Here is a 17,637-nt window from a genome sequence, read left to right on the forward strand (position 1 = left end):
CAGCCTCTTGACAGTTTTACAATGCAGGAGTGTTTTTCTTAAGTTTTCTAGGAGCCATCTCTTTTAATTTTTTTTTCTACATTTATTTATTTTTGAGATACAGAGTAAGACAGAGCATGAGCGGGGGAGGGGCAAAGAGAGAAGGAGACACAGAATCTGAAACAGGCTCTAGTCTCTGAGCAAGCATTCAGCACAAAGCCTGATGCGGGGCTCCAACTCATAAACCGTGAGATCATGACCTGAGTAGAAGTCGGACGCTCAACCGACTGAGCCACTCAGGTGCCCCGAGCCATCTCTTTTAAATGTAAGCATCAAGAAAGGCAGCATCACTACCTCCCTGTCTCTATGCTATTGTAGCCCAGGCAACTGGCTCCAACTTGTAACTACTTGCTTGGCATAGAGATACGAGAAGCTTAATTTTTTCTGGGTATAAAGACAACTAATATAAATGGACACACCAGGAGAATTTAGGATAAACCATGTGGCAAATGGTGCTGTCAAGTCACATTGGGAGGTGGGAATGGTGGTTATCTATGAATATACTTTAAGTCACATGGTGAAGGTGAAGGGCGATCCTTTACAGGTTTCCAGAATGAGAGGAGTGGGAGATTTCTTTAACTGTCCCTGTGTTCCAGGACTATAAGTAAACTTGTAAGCAAGTAAACAAGTAAAGTTCAGCATTGCCAGTATTGATACAAGAATAGACAAAAAGGTCAAAGCTGCAGAATAGGGCCCAGAAGTAGATCTAGGAATATATAGATATATGAGTTATGACAAAGGTGGAACTGAAAAATGGTATGAAAAGTTGAATGCTTTTAATAATTGCTGCAGAGGTGCCTGGGTGGCTCAGTGGTTTAAGCGGCTGCCTTCGGCTCAGGTCATGATCTCACGGTTCGTGGGTTCGAGTTCCGCATTGGGCTTTGTGCTGATAGCTAGCTCAGAGCCTGGAGCCTGCTTTGGATTCTGTGTCTCCCTCTCTCTCTGACCCTCCCCTGATCATGCTGTCTCTATCTCTCTCTCTCAAAAATAAATAAAACATTTAAAAAAAATAAATAATTGCTACAAACTGAATGGCCACACATATGGTGGGAAAATTGTACCATGCACAAAAATTAATTCCAGGTGGACAGTAGCCTTCAATGTGGAAAGTTAAATAATACAACTTCAAAAAAATTATATAGGATATTAACTTCATGGTGTTGGTAGTAAAGATTAACAGCATGATTCATAAAGTAAAGGCTTGAGAAATTGGACATTAAAATTAAAAACAACTGTTGAGCAAAAGAAACCATTAAAAGAAAAAGGAAGGAAAAAGTAGGAAAAGATCAGTAGACATATATAATGAACAAAGAGCTTGTATAAGGAATATATAAATAATCCCTACGAATCAACAAGTAAAGACAAGACCTAATTGAAAAATAGATTAAGACTTTAGCAGGGACTTCACAAAAGTGCATATCTAAATAAGCAGTAAATATATACAAGGAGAATCAATCCCATTTATATTAGAGAAATGCAAATTAAAATCATAACGACAAGAGTCGCCTGGGTGGCTCAGTTTGTTGAGCACTGACTCTTGATATCAGCTCAGGTCATGATCTCAGGGACATGAGATTGAGCACAACACTGGGCTCTGCACTGACTGTAAAGCCTGCTTAAGATTCTCTCTCTCTCTCTGCTTTTCTCCCCACTCACGTGCTCTCTCTCTCACACAAAATAAAACAACCATCATGACACATATACAAATAAATTTCAAAATCAAGTAATGAAAATAAATGCACAAAAAACTCATATAAGAGCTAAATTAATCACCCAAATTAATGATGAGCCAGAGAAGGCAGACTCAAAAGAATATATACTGCATGATTCCATTTTTATAAAGTTTAAAAACAGTCTAATCTCTGCTGTTGGAAGTTAAAGCCCACCTCTGCTGAGGATGATGGAATAGTGATTGGGAAGAGGCAGCAAGGTCTTGGGGCGGGTGAAGGGAGGCTAGCAAAGTCTTCTCCTCGATCTGGGTGGTGGTCACATGGCCATGTTTGTTTCGTGCTGATTCAGTGCACTGTACACTTATGACTTGAGGGCCTATCTCTATGTGTGTTATGCTCCAATTACAAAAGAAAGAAAAAGAAAGCTTCGTAAATACCAGTGTCAAGAACACTGTGGAGCACTGAGCACTCCTTCTGTGGTTACTAGGACCCTAACTCAGTGCATCTCTTTGTCAAGAGTGGTAATGTAATATATTTTTAACATATATTAAAATAAGTATCTTTTAACGTTTATTAAAATAACTCTTATTTATTTTGAAAGAGAGAGAGACAGAGAGAGAGCAGGGGAGGGGCACAGAGAGGGAGGGAGAGAATCCCAAGCAGGCTCCTTGCTGTCAACACAGAGCCTAATGTGTAATGTGGGCTTTGATCCCACAAACTGTGAGATGGTGACTTGAGCCAAAATCAACAGTAAGATGCTTAACTGACTGAGCCACCCAGGCGCCCCATGTAATATAAAATTTTAAATGTCTGTGCCCTTAGATTCAGAAATTTCACGTGAGGTATCAATTTTGCAGAAAAATTTACATATGTGCTGAAACATGTACATACCAGGCTGTAAAACTACAAAATTGCTTGTAACTCAGAAAAGTTGGAAACAAACTCAATAGCCATCAGAACTGGGGACATAAATATATATTAGATGTTATAAAATATATATCATGAGACTTGGATATCATAAAATATATATCACAAGGATCAGATGCTGTGATGTTTGAAGACGCTTTGAGAAGTATGAAATTTAATACCAATGCAAGGTGCTCTTGTAAAACCTCAAATTGTACATACATGAACATAGATGTATATACATGTATGAACATAGATATCCTGGATGAAGATAGTAAAGAAGAGACTTTTCTATATTAATCTCCCGAATAACTTCCTCAACAGACCAAAAATAGTTCTGTTCTACTATGAAGGCAGGAAAATTATTGTGTTTTAATGTTGAATTAATCTAAGGTATGGACACTCTTTAATCAGAAGCAGTAAAGATAAATGGATACTAATATTTCTATACCTGATCAAGTTCCTAATTTGTTCTGGCTCACCGGCCTTTTTTTTTTTTTTTTAGCTACTTTTTAATGTACGAGTCTATCTAAAGCACTTTACAGTTTGCAAAGTGCTTCACACACATTCTTTCATTTGGTTTGGACAGTAACGCTACTGTTGACCGTCATTATCTCTGTTTTAAGAGAGGTTGTTTTATTTAGAAAGCAGCAGAGTTACGACTTGAAACCAGATCTTCTGACTCCATGTCATACGCTCTTTCCTCCCTTGTTAGAGATTGCCCCTTAGGGATGTAGTTGTGGTGATGGTGGTGGTTTTTTATTCCTGGTAGGAAAAGGGAGAAAACTTTTAGTTTGTAGGTTCATATTTTTATATGTAAATTCTAGACATTATGTTTAATACTCCTGCCCGTGAATTTTTAAAAAAATTGAGAAACTAGAAAGAATTATGGTTTCAAAATCCTTAGACACTGAAGAGTGCTGACCCTAAAAGAAAGAAAAGTCTCAAGTAGGGACAGGCAGTAAGTGATTAGGACTCCGGGGATTGCATTAATAGGCAACAGGGAGGAGGGTCAGAGCAACTAGGAACCTTACTGTTTTTCTCTCTAAAGTCAAGTCAATAATAATAACACCTAACACTTCCTGAGCACCTAGTTTATTCCAAGTATCGAAGCCTTTCATACCTTAACTCATTTAATTTTCAGGGCAACCTATGAGCTAGACTTTATTCCTATCTTAACACAAAGGAACAGTGGCACAGAAAGCATGATTCTTTACAGAGAGGCTTTTCATGGGAAACTTAAAGGTCTTATTGACTACAAATGGGAAGGAGATATTATTATCCATGAATGAAAATTGTTTTAAATGAAAAGAGAAAGTTTTGAGGTTTCTCAAATGCTATCTATATATAAAGAAATTTTAAAATTCCATTTCCATTCGGAATGACCAATATTCCTCCTGCTATGCACTGAATTTATAAAACCACTCTAAGATTATAAAACCATTTTGCAAAGAACCAATAAAACCTAAGCTCCAGCTCTAAGTTAAGAGCCTTCCCGATATTGCACAAAGCCTCGGCCTTGGCTGTGTCCACATCATCACCTTTCATGTGTAAAGAGCAGTTTGAAAAGTCGGTAGGAGAACAGGTTTAAGTAGTCCAGCTGGACTTTCAAACCTGCTCAATACCACCCAGTTCATATCAAAATGTATGCACGAACTCGGTGCACACACAGCATTGCACGAGCACACGTGTCCAAGCCCATGCAGATACACAAGCCTCACTTGAAGGGATGTGCCCATAGGTCATCTCTACCTACAATTCTGTTTCTTGATGAGGATGGAAAGAAGCTTGACTGGTCTTCAATGAGGAAGAGTTCCTGCCGATGCCTGGTGAACTGGGCAGTGAAATATTCAGGATGGGGGTGCTTCACATTCCTTGGGAGCTTCAGAGGCTCAAGCATACAGCTGAATGGGATATTCTCAGGTAGAGGAATATCACTCTCCTTAATAGGCATTTTGATTCCCAACACTTCAGCGTAAGTAACCAGTACCTCCCAAGGGGCATGGATCTTGACAAAATATGTCTTTCCATCTTCAGAGTTCTGTAGAAAAAGAAGGCAAAACAACAGGAAGCATTGTGATTTACTTGTTATCGAACTGAGTAAAGACACAAAGTTTTGTGACACCACAAACAAATCACAGATGTCAGAGCATTTTCAATTTATCGAAACTTTTCAGCAAAATTCTTAGAGGAACAAATGCTCAAAACATGTATCTGTATTATTACACTTACATATATGTGTATGTATATGTATACATGGTGTGTGTGTGTGTGTGATAGAGACAAAGAAAGAATATTTGAAAAATAAATTTCAGAGTCACTGTACACTAGCCCCAAATCCACAGAAACGTATGTGATTCTGGACAATCTCTTCAGTTAATAGTAACTAGCCATGAGCTCAGAACTGTGCTTAGGATATATGAGGGATACATACAAAGTAAAAGATGTACTTCCTCTTCTCACCCAGCTATGTACAGCCCATATCTAGAGGAAGAACTGTAGGTAATAAGGCTTCATTACACAGGTAAAATTGACTAAGTTATAGATTGTGTGGTGTAACACAATTTTTTATTAGTTCAGTAAAAATAGGAATGAATAAGAACTACAGAGTACTGGAGTTTCGTTGGCAGAGTGGGATATGAGATAGGTCTTTAAAACCATTTTGAAGGAGGGGCACCTGGGTGGCTTGGTTAAGCATCTGACTCTTGGTTTCAGCTCAGGTCATGATCTCACAGTTTGTGAGTTCGAGCTCCGCATTAGGCTCTGTGCTGACACTATGGAGCCTGCTTTGTATTCACTCTCTCCCTCTCTGTCTCTGCCCCTCCCCCCCCAAAAAAAAGATAAAATAAACTTAAAATTTTTTTAAAAAACATTTTGAAGGTAATTCTAGGAAACCAGTAGATGGAAAGAGATTAAAAATAAATAAATAAAAGAATTTTCCATATTCATGAGCAAAGCAAGTCTTGGCTTAAGAAAGGAGTTGTGCAGGGGCACCTGGGTGGCTCAGTCGTTTGGGTGGCCAACTTCAGCTTCAGGTCATGATCTCATGGTTTGTGGGTTTGAGCCCCGCGTCAGGCTCTGTGCTGACAGCCAGCTCAAAGCCTGGAGCCTGTTTCAGATTCTGTGTCTCCTTCTCTCCCTGACCCTCCCCTACTCACGTCTCTCTCTCTCTCAGAAATAAATAAAACATTAAAAAAAAAAAAGAAGTGTGGTGTGCAGAAGATAGCCAGGTTAACTAGTTAGAGTGCCAGATTAAAGACAGCCTTCAAAATGAGATATATAAAAAACAAGAACCGTATCTTTACTTTCTTTGTATCCTGAATAGAATTACGTTTGTCTATTTTTAGAGTGTTCCACTCACTGTCTTACATTCAGAGCCCTAACCTACTGCTTTACCAGGAAGACCAAACCCCCTACCATCTACATAACTATTTTATTTTTGTGTATATTTTTAGCAATACCAAAAAACCATTGTACTGCTCCCAAACACAAAGTCTATTGAGTCAAACACCATAGCAAAAGAAAACAATTGCTTAAAACATCAAGACTCTGGTACCAATTAACGGCTACACTTACCCTTTTGTCTTCAATTTCCAACTCAAGACCTGTTTTTCTGAGATTTTGTTCAAATTCTTTCCTCCTTTCCTATGGAAAAAAATCAGTAGAATTATGTAGAACACTTGTATTTGCCCAGCGATAAACAGACTTGCTATTCCAGGTGGTCATCTGCCCCTCCCCCGGTTGTATATAAAAGTCCTTTATCCATTACCCCATCTTAGCACCATGTCCTATTTTCACCTGTACTAAAATTCACAATATAACAATAAAAATGCAAAATATCTAGGAATGATTTCCAGGAAATGTGCAGAACTGCTATCTGAAAGTATGCACAAAACTTTACTAAGTAACATTTGTAAAAACTTGATAAACAGAGAGACATGTCACGCCCTTGCTTGGGAAGACTCAGTATCAGAAACACACTAGTAGTCTTAAAAAGAAAGGATATATTTAATTCAAATTTAAGCCAAAATTTCATTATGACTTTTTATTTTTATTTTATTTTTTGAGAGAGAGAGGAGAGAATATGTGTGAGCAGGGGAGAGGGGCAGAGGCAGGGAGAGAGAGAGAGAGAGAGCGAGCGAGCAAGCACCTTTGGGCTGGGTGCTGACAGTGCAGAGCCTAGAGCCTGCTTGGGATTCTGTATCTCCCTCTCTCTCTCTCTCTCTCTCAAAATAAGTAAACAGTGTGTGTGTGTGAGAGAGAGAGAGAGAGAGAGAGAAAGAGAGAGAGAATCCCAATCAGGCCCCAGGCCCAGTGCAGAGCCCGACACAGGGCTTGATCTCACAACTACTGAGATCATGACCTCAGCCAAAATCAAGAGTAGGATACTCAACAGACTAAGCCACCTAGATGCTCCTCATTATAACTTTCTAATTTTGAAGAAGAGAATATCTTCACTTAGAAAAAAATTAAATTAAGTTATTAAAACAATCATTATTTGTGGGCTTCAAAACAATGCATTGATTGTTGAAATTTTGTGGCTTTAATTATAACCTAAATCTGAAGAATTTTATAGTAAATGAAATTCTAAAAGACTTTATTATGTTATTACAGAATGCCTATCTTCAAACAGATAAGTCTACCTTGATATATCTTCAAAGTTCACAAAGAATAAAAGATAGTTTGCCACATTTGAGCACAGTCCGATGAGACTGGTGCAGATTTTCCTTTCAACTACCCTTTCGTAATTGTCCTTCTTTCATGTTACCAGAGGGAGGCAGACTGCAAACTTCCAGAAAACCAAAAAAGGAGCAGGGGAGGACCAAAAAAAAAGGAGTGAGGCATTCAAAATTCTGCTATAAGAATTGAGAAAGTGAACAACTCTTTTCATTATAGTACCAAATGCTTCTGCAAGTAACATGACTGCCAATTCTCTGAGTTCAACAAAACTGAAGAGCTAATAGGATTAGTAGCTGATAGTCCATTAAACACCACTTTTATGATACATCACTATAATTTGGAGACATAATTCAGGTGTCCAAAAAAGATTAAAATTCCTTAAACAATAATCTTTCTATTCCAATCTACGTATTTATCTGAACATGCTTAATTGACACTGCCATAAAAAAACAAGACAGGGGTATAGTTGAACCTGAACCACCTCCTTCCAGGAAAAACTCTCTTTCTTTATAAATAAAGAAAATATTTTGGGGGGGCCCTGGGTGGCTGAGTCAATTTAGCCTCCGACTTCAGCTCAGATCATGATCTAATGGTTCGTGAGTTTGAGCCCTGTGTCAGGCTCTGTGCCGACAGCTTGGAGACTGGAACCTGCTTTGGATTCTGTGTCTCCCTCTCTCTCTGCTCCTCCTCCACTCACAAAAATAAATATTATTTTGAGAGACAGAGAGAGTGGAGGAGGGGGAAAGAGAGAAGAAAATACTTTTTTAAGTTTACTTTTTATTTTTGGGAGGGAGAGAGAGGGACAGAAAGACAGTGAGTGGGGAAGCGGCAGAGAGAGAAGGAGACACAGATTCCGAAGCAGGTTCCAAGCTCCCACAAACTGCAAGATCATGACCTAAGCTGAAGTCTGATGCTTAACCAACTGAGCCACCTAGGCGCCCCAAGAAGAAAATATTTTTAAAGCCCCTCTGCTCATCTCATTAACCAATGAATTTATGATGAGTTTATTTTTTTGTTTGTTTGATAACTGTCAAATGTTGTAACATATTCATGATGCTTTATCAATTATAGACTTGTACAATTGTTAAAAAAACTCAAAACAAAGAAAACGTTTAAGGCTTATGCTCTTCTGGGGAAGGGAAATAAAAACATTTTAGTGTGGACACATATATTTGTTGCAGCAAACTTACAGTTGAACAAATAAAAGACCCCCAAAGGTGAAATATTTACTTCAGGACAAATTTAAGTGGGGAAAATGAAACAGAAATTTCAGGTGAAGGAGATAAATAAATGACGTAAAATGANTAATTCATTTTTTAAAATGAATTATAGTGGGTGTCAAATTTCCATATTTATGTTCTATGGATATATTCCAAAAAGTGATTTAACTGGACCATTATCAATACACTGTAAGTTATATCCTTCGCAACTCCTGAAATGTAGCAGAAATAACTGTAGATGGGGAAGACTTGTAGAAAGATAGGATTTTAGCAGGGAGGGGTGGGGGGTATTCAGGAGCTCAGTTTGGACCTACCAAATTAGAGATGCCTATGAGACTTCCAGGTAAAAATGCAAAACAGTCATATGGGGGAGAGAATGGACTAGGGTGAACTTTGGAATTAGCACAGTTGTGGTTTTACAGCTGACAGGTTGTGTCATCAAAGAAATGCATGCAGGCTGGGACACGAAGAGGATTAAAGATTGAACCCCAAGGCACTACAATAATGAAGGGTCAGGGAGGGGAAAAGATGGAGAAGTAGCAACGAAATAAGAGGAAAACTATGAGAATATGGAGTTTCTGGAAGCCGAGTGAAGAACAAGCATACGAAAAGGAATGAGAGGGATGCCTGGGTGGCTCAGTCAATTAAGCGTCCAACTTTGGCTCAGGTCATGATCTCACAGTTCGTGGGTTCAAGCCCCACGTCTGGCTCTGTGCTGACAGCTAGCTCAGAGCCTGGAGACTGCTTCAGATTCTGTGTGTGTCTCTCTCTCTGACCCTCCCCTGCTCATGCTGTCTTTCTCTCTCTCTCTCAGAAATAAATTTTAAAAAAAGAGAGAAAGAAGGAATGAGAAACTGTGGCACACACTGCGAATTGGTCAAGTAAAATGAGGGTTGAGACTTGATCACTGTTTATTTATAGGAAGATAATCAGAATGGTTAAGGCAATGGCCTGATAGCAATAGGCTTCAGAGACAATGAGGCAGAAAAGATTTCGAGAAGAGAATAGTAGCTGGCAGAAAAACTGAGATCAAGTGAAGTTTTTTGTTCTTGGCTTTTCTTTCTTTTTTTTCAATATGGAGGCATTAACAGCATATTTGTTTATTGATGGTCCAGCAAAGAACAGCACAAAATATAATTTAGAACAGGAAAAAATTGTAAGAGCAAAAACTNATGCTGTCTTTCTCTCTCTCTCTCAGAAATAAATTTTAAAAAAAGAGAGAAAGAAGGAATGAGAAACTGTGGCACACACTGCGAATTGGTCAAGTAAAATGAGGGTTGAGACTTGATCACTGTTTATTTATAGGNATAACCCTAAGTAGATACACAGAAAATAATTAATAGGACAGGTTTGAAACTGGTACCCTTAGAAAGCCCTGCCTGCAACATTGGCTCTGGTGTCTGAAAACTTTCAGAAGGGTTCCAACTATTCCCAGATCTGATAAGAATGGCCTACTTTATTTACACTGTATGTACAAACAATGTATTTTATGCTAAACATCTGCTTTCTTTCTGGGACTATGAAATGTTGGTACATCTAGGCAGAAGAGCACAAGGTGACCAGCCCCCAATAAAATCCTAGGGCAGTGTCTTTAATGAGCTCACTTTACATTTGATGGTGAACATTGTTACTATGCAACTTCACTGGGAAAGAATTCTTGAAAGTTTGCTCCTGGTTACTTCTGGACTTGGCCCCATGCATCTTTTTCCCTTTGCTGATTTTGCTGTGAACTATTTCACTGCATAGCCACTGAGTATGACTATCTGTTGTGTTCCGTGAGTCCTTCTAATGAATCACCGAACTTGAGGGTGGCCTTCGTGATTCTTGAAGATTAGGCAAGAAGAAATGGGACCCAGGGCACAAGTGTAAGGCGTTGGCTTTAGATAGAAGGATAATCTGTCTATGGTAACAGGAGAAACATAGATTATCCAGGTGAAGATGCATGTGGATGGACAGAAGTAATGATGGAAATTTAGAATTTCTCTTCTACTTGGTTCAGTTTTCTCAACGAAACAGAAACGTATGGTCAGCTTAGATTGAAGATGGGAAGCAGGTATTGGTAAGCCTGAGCAGAGTTACAAAACAGTCGTCCAGGAGAATGGGAAGCTGAATAGAATAAGGAAGCAAAGCATGACTGCCAGGCAGCCTTCAGGGCCCAGCTGAAGTCCATGAGCACAAACATGAGGTAAAATCTCCAAATGAATTCCAAGTCTGTCTTTCTGTCTGGTCTGGCACAGAGTAGGTGGAAAGCTGGATTTAACTATAATTGCTGTTTTGCTAAGGAAACACACTTTAGAAAAGGGCAAAGATTTGAAGGTATATGTAACAGAGTGATTACATTTGTTGACCATTAGATTCAAGCTGGATCAGCAAAGGAAACAGAGGATAAGGACCAGCAGTGAAAAGGGGGTTAAGGTAGTTGCATCTTATCTGGTTCTGCATGAAGGAAAGGTATTGGTCAGAAATATTTGAGGGGCTGGTCAGACAGTTAGATGCCCAGGGGTGAGATTACAAAGAGTTGCAGTTATCAAAAACGACAAGTTCTAGGGAAGTGAATGGCTGAGCTAGAGACTAAGACAAATGGAAAGGGGACTTCAAGAAAGAGAGAGGCTAGGATGCTAAAATAATTATTGGGGGTGGCTCAGTTGGTTAAGCGTCTGACTTCGGCTCAGGTCATGAACTCGCTTTCATGAGTTCGGGCTCCGCATCAGACTCTGTGCTGACAGCTCAGAACCTGGAGCCTGCTTAGGAGTCTTTGTCTCCCTCTCTCTCTGCCCCTCGCCTGTTCAAGCTCTCTCTGTCTCTCAAAAATAAAGGTTAAAAAATTTAAAAAAATTTTTTAATAAAATAGTCATCTATGTATGAATTGCAATAAACAAGAATTTAAGGAGAATTGGTGAAGAGAATCATAGTGAACCAGGAGCTCAAACTGTTGAGAAATGAAAGGGAAAACCCGGGGACACATTAATGACAGCAGTAAAGCAGGGCAATGATTAATCTGATGAGAGTAAAAGTTCAGGAATTCTACAGATGAGGGAGGGAGAAGGGCCTGTAATCAACAATGAGATACAAGGAGGTCAGAGCAGGCATTTGCCCATCTCCAGAAAAAGGCTCTATGAGGAAACACCAACCATCACCTGAGAGCACTTGGAGAAGGCAATGAACTCAATGAAGAGCCCAGTTATGGGCGGACATTCCGAGAAAAGGAAAAGGATGTCAGTGAGTGAATTTCAGGGACTTGATGGAAGGGTTTATAGGGAAAGTGTGGAAGAAAGGGACAGGATCTTATGGGGATAATATCTGTTGTTTTTTAATTTTTATTTTATATGACATTTATTTCCTGGGTAAATATGTTAGTAAATGTGCGTATACGTGCTTACACATATGGGTTAATGTATTAATTCATTATTTCAATTATAATTATTTCTTGAGCATCCATGATGCTGCAACCACCATTTTAGACATTAGGGTATACAGCAGTGAGCAGGACAAAGTCCTTGGTCTCATGAACTTAATTTAGAATGCTGGACACAGCAAGCAAGTGAAACTGCACATACATAAGCTCAGAAAGTGATGTGTTCTAATGAAAAGAAAACAGGATAAGGAATAGAGCATAACGTGAAGGACATTTCAGATGGCATGGATTAGCCACACATTTTTAAGGCGAAAATAAATATATTCAGACACATACCTCATATTTTGGAGGTCACGTTTAATATTTTCGAGCTATGTAAACAATATACGAGTCACTTAGAAGAAGAAAAAGAAGGTAGTGTTGAAAATGGCAAAAAAAAAAAAAAAATCAAATTGACTTTACACATCCAATTCATTTTTAGGCCTGTTTTCTAATCTTATCCCCTAGCCTTAGCTTTCAATAACACTTCAGAGGTCTCTAACTTCTACAACTTAATTCAGTGGGAACAACCCTGATGAACTACAGCAAGTGTTTTTTTTTTTTTAAAGATTCCCAGTTCCTCTCCCCTAAGTACTTACCGCCTTTGGGTCTGCTTCTCTCTTTAGGTCATCAACGTAGGAAAGCACAAAATCAATTTGCCTAATCCCATCTCGGAAAAAGATAGAATCCTTGCTTTGTTCGTCTTTTTTAAACTGCAGGAGACAGGAATGACACAACTTTACAGTTTTATTTTCAAATGGCAAAAACATGAAACGAATTCGTTGACATTTGGTCTAATTTGTTTCAGTCCTGATTTCACAGGCTGAAGACAAACAGCCAAAGTTTTCATCAACAGAATATTATGCTTGTTTCAGAAAGTGAACTTCCATAGAGAAGATATACACAGACACACCAGGAAGACTCAAGATGAAGGTAAGCATTAACTACATGCACACACAACAAAAATGGTGTGATTGTATCGAAATATAAAATGAACACAGGGGATACATGGATCCTAAAATGCATATTTGGAGACTTGTTATCTTTGTTAAATAACATGCCAATGAGTCTGACAAATAATTCATGTTCACACACTACTTTTGACGTGTAATTCATTTACAGACCAATTAATGAATCTCATTCTAAGAAAATTAACTTACAACTCATGCTTCTCTGTTTTCACAAAATTGCCACTTTCTAATTCAACTCCTGAAGGGTTAAAGTAAAATCAAAGTGCAGTTAAAAATTAGAAAGCAGGTAGCTTGCCAGCTGAGTTTACTGCATGTAAATGCTCATGCAGATCTCCTTTCAGCACTGATCCCTATGTGAGCCAGAGGCCATCTTTGTTTAAAATCCGTGTTCTCAATTCTCTCAGTGGAATAGTCAAACTGACAAATTCAGCATTCACATGTTGTATAGTTCATTAACTCCTCCCCTTTAAAAACTACAAAAACCCTAGAAAGCTTTAGAAGACGAGATTTCATATTTGACTGATGTGGCCCTTCCTCAGGTTTATATGTAATGTATAATATGTAGTGTTTGGAATAGTCCACTTATATCTAACTTAGACTGATGCAAACAGACAATGCAGTGGAGGTTAGCAATCTCTCTAATTCTGTGATGCAGTTATAACCTAACACCGGCAATTTTCCAATTGCTTTAGCTAACCCATGAGTGGAGAACTGGATGCTTTTAGTTTTCATAACTAGTATCTGTGTTAGTTTAGGAGTTTCTGTTATGGTATTCTATGCTGTTTTTCACCCAACTAAAGCCAGGGAGGCCTCCCCTAAAAAAGAATGGATATAGAACAGTCATGTATAATAAGACAAACATCTCATGTTTGACCTGTGTTCTATGAAAAAAAGAACTGTATTTTATCTATGTGAAGGCACAGTTGATATGTCTCAGGAAGAAGTAGCTCCTAATGCACAGAAAGAAATGAGTGGAAAAATGAACAAAAAACAAAAACAAAACACATTCAGGGAGTCTAGAGAATAAATGTAAAAAAATAGTAACTCAAATATTACATCTGAGTTCTCTGCACCTAACCAAAAGATGCATGATCATCTCCTTTTGCCTAAAAGAAAGCAAAAGAACCCGAGAAAACTCAAGCTGTTATCCTGTTACCCTTTGACTTACAGCTCACTATACAAAGAAAAAGAAAACAAAATTAAAAAATCATTTGAGCGCCTGTATATCATAATATTAGCATATTTCATGAAATTCACCAAAACTCATGGAAGCCAACTGAAGCAGGAAATAAGAGACTAATTAGACTAAATATAATCAAAGCAAAAAATTAGAGGAAAGAAAACTAATAATCCTTTTGCTCTCAAATCAAAATTTGTGACAGCCAAAATTTGCATGGTAGAGATTTTTTCTTTTTTTAAGTAGGCTCATAGCCCAGAAATCAAGGGTTGCATGCTCCATCCACTGAGGCATCCAGGTGCCCCGACAGAGATTATTTTTAAAAGAATATATATTTACCAGTGTTTTATTGTTTGGGCAAGCTAAATCTAAGTCCACAAAGAGAAGTTCTGATGACAGAAGTCGTGCACTTGGAAATCAACAAAAATCACATGTGTAGTATTTGACTATTAGTGAGTAAACAAAGTAACCCCAAAAATAGTTTTTTCAGTGTTCAGTCAAAATGGATATATATACTTCCCTTCTGAAAGCCAGATGCTACCTAGGAAAACCCAAACTTCTCTCACTATGTCATGCCCTGATATAGAGTAAAATGTTTAAAAATATGGAGAAATTGGCTTGCCTGGGTAGCTCAGTTGGTTAAGCATCCAACTTCAGCTCAGGTCATGATCATTCTTTTGTTTTGCTCAAGGCATGACATTAAGATAACATTTTGCCACATGTATATGTGTTTGCGTTTATACTTGATTTGCTCTTAGAAATCAAATGTATAACGGGTGAACATCTGGGTGGATTTTCTTTGAACGAGGTAGTTATTCTGAGGTTCATAGTCGAGGATTCCTACTGGGAGTTCATAAACTATAAAACTGTAGGTAAATTGTCTGTGTGTGTGTGTGTGTGTGTAATATATATGTGTGTTTATATGCAAATATAAAAAATATATTATATATACCAAATATATATTACATATGCTAAATATATGTAATATATAAATAAATATACAGCCCAAATATATATAACATATAAATTATATGTATATAGACAGACACACATATATATTTTTTAGAAAGAGCATCTACATCTTTAATCAGATCCAAAAACAATTAAAAAACACCATTCTAAAATCTCAATTCCCTACAGACTGGGAATTAGTGACAAAGTCCCTCCAGATCAATAGTATACACTGGAATAAAAAGGACTGGGCTACTACTACAGCCATTCAAAGCTTAAGCAGCAGCATTCAGCACTTTTTTTTACCAAAAGACGTCGCTTCAGGAACAAATTGTATCGCTTTGCAGACTGTGAAACAATCAAGAGAAAGTTAGCAAATCCTGCCTGAGATTAAAGAAAAGATTCCCAAAAAACAGACACACAAAAACACAAATCTTCAGTTTGATCACTCAGGTGAGTGTGTGTGTGTGTGTGTGTGTGTGTGTGTGTGTGTGTGTGATATTTAGAGTTGGAGGGTGGTAGAAGCTGGCAAGAAGGAAAGAATAAATATAGGAAGAAAACAATAAAGAATAAAGGAAAGGGGAATAAAAGAGACTCCAAAGTAAATTCCCTTAAGTTCTTTGAACTGTAGCATTAAATAATATGTATTTGTGGAACTGAATTAAGGAAGAAAGGAGAGAGACAAAAAATAATGAAGGAAAACATGAGAAAAAGGGAAATGTAAAAGTAAAATATGTATTCAGTTAAGTATGCCCGTATACATCAGGGGAAAAAAAGTACAATTACTACAATTATACTGTATGGTATAGAAAGTTCACCTAGAAGCAGACAATATTTCACAGCCTCCCAAAATACTGGGGGAAGGAAAGGGAAATCATTCAGTTATTTCAGTGCTGGGCTGTCTTCAATCCTCAGTTACTGTGACCAGTATTTTTAAGACACCAAGGCAATTACCTAAAAACATCTGGGAAAATCAATAACATTTGAAAGAAAACCAAATAATGCCACAAAAAAAGTACTGTGTGTATTTTATACTATAATGAAATGATACCTGATAAAATTATAAATTAAAAGTTTGAGTTCTTGTCATGGAAAGTTTTGCTAAAACTGTTGTTTTCTTAAATAAGCTAGAACCCTAAGCAGGGGTGATGCCGGATGAAAAACCCCTGCTCCATAACCTGGGAATCTACTCTGTATAGACAGGGTTAATACCGTTGTTGCTTAGAGCAAACAGGTACAGGATGGATATCGGTCATTGGGTAAAGTGTATTTTAAATTGTATTTTTCTGCTGGGCTGGAAATTTTCATCTCACCACTTTGATTTCCTTGGAATCTTTCATGAGGTCCACAAATTACTGTTATTCTCAGATACTTTTCCGAAATTCATTACAGAATCATTAAGAGAAAGGAAAGACTTACATATTATGGGCCAGAGCAGGTCCACATTATGATTTTCATGGGCTCTGTCTGGGCCTGTTTACTTTCTGTGGGCTCCTTTCTCCATTAAATTGTTGGGTTTTTTTTTCAATTTAAAAAGAATTAAATGAATATTTGTATATATGTATACACACACACTATTATACTTATGGGGTGGGGTTTTTTGTTTGTTTCTTTCTTTAAGTTTGATTTTAAAAGAAATTAAAATTAAAACATTTCCATGGGCTCCAAAAAGCATCCTGGGCCCTAGAAGTCACTTTGCTTACTGTGCCTAAAGAATAAGCTGACCGTAGGCTCCTGAATTAACTAGGCACCATATATTCAAGAGCTGCTAAGAATGCAGGGTTAAAATGTTACTTAGATGGGTGCTAAAAAGCCTTTTGTAATAAATACATCTAATATCAAGTTAGTTTGCAGCTTTCCCAAATCATATGGTATCTTGACAATATAAAAGCCAATGGGATCAGGGTGCCTGGGTGGCTCAGTAGTTAAGTGTCCGACTCTTGGTTTCAGCTCAGGTCATAATTTCCCAGTTTGTGAGTCCGTCCCTGCGTTGGGCTCTGTGCTGACAGTGTGCAGGATCGATCCTCTCTCTCTCCCGCTCTCTCTGCCCTCCCTCCCCCTTGATAAATAAACTTTACAAAAATATTTCAAAAACAAAAAACCAACGGGATCAATACCAGCAGCTGGTCTTGAAACATATTGACTCAGTATTTAATATTTTTAAAACTTAATCTTAAACATATTAACAGATCAATAAACCACCAAAGGACTTGATTACAAAGAGATAAAATTAACATTCTACTGACTAAAATTATAGAAAAACTTTATTAAATATTTCCATCATGTGCTAAATTATGTTTGCTTTTTATTAAAATACTGGTAACACTGGAAACTAATTTGACAATAAACTATTTGTAAAAAAAAAAAAAAAATAGTGATAAAACTTGGGGTGCCTGGGCGGCTCAGTCAGTTAAGCAGTCGACTCAGTTTTGGCTCAGGTCATGATTTCACAGTTCATGAGTTCAAGCCTCACACTGGGTTCTGCGCTAACAGTGTGGAGGCTGCTTGGGATTCTGTCTCCCTCTCTCTCTGAACCTCCTGCACTCTCTCTCAAAATAAATTAAAATAATAATAATAATAATAATAAATAAATACAAATAAAATATGGGTAGAAGTAAAGTAATGAAAA

General features: G+C 37.7%; 1 protein-coding gene across 1 annotated transcript in view; it reads right to left on the minus strand.

The window, feature by feature from the left end:
• Positions 1-17,637, minus strand: part of ANO5 (anoctamin 5) — a 104,524-nt gene that overhangs the window by 49,983 nt on the left and 36,904 nt on the right. Inside the window, exons 5-8 of the mRNA XM_077768053.1 lie at positions 15,315-15,356; positions 12,509-12,622; positions 6,192-6,260; positions 4,372-4,656 (exon numbers count right to left, since the gene is read on the minus strand). Coding sequence (XP_077624179.1) covers positions 4,372-4,656; positions 6,192-6,260; positions 12,509-12,622; positions 15,315-15,356 — 510 coding nt within the window. The remainder of the gene's footprint in view (positions 1-4,371; positions 4,657-6,191; positions 6,261-12,508; positions 12,623-15,314; positions 15,357-17,637) is intronic.

Source organism: Crocuta crocuta, unplaced genomic scaffold (assembly GCF_008692635.1).
Source record: "Crocuta crocuta isolate KB4526 unplaced genomic scaffold, BGI_CrCroc_1.0 scaffold371, whole genome shotgun sequence".
Classification (NCBI taxonomy): Eukaryota; Metazoa; Chordata; class Mammalia; order Carnivora; family Hyaenidae; genus Crocuta; species Crocuta crocuta.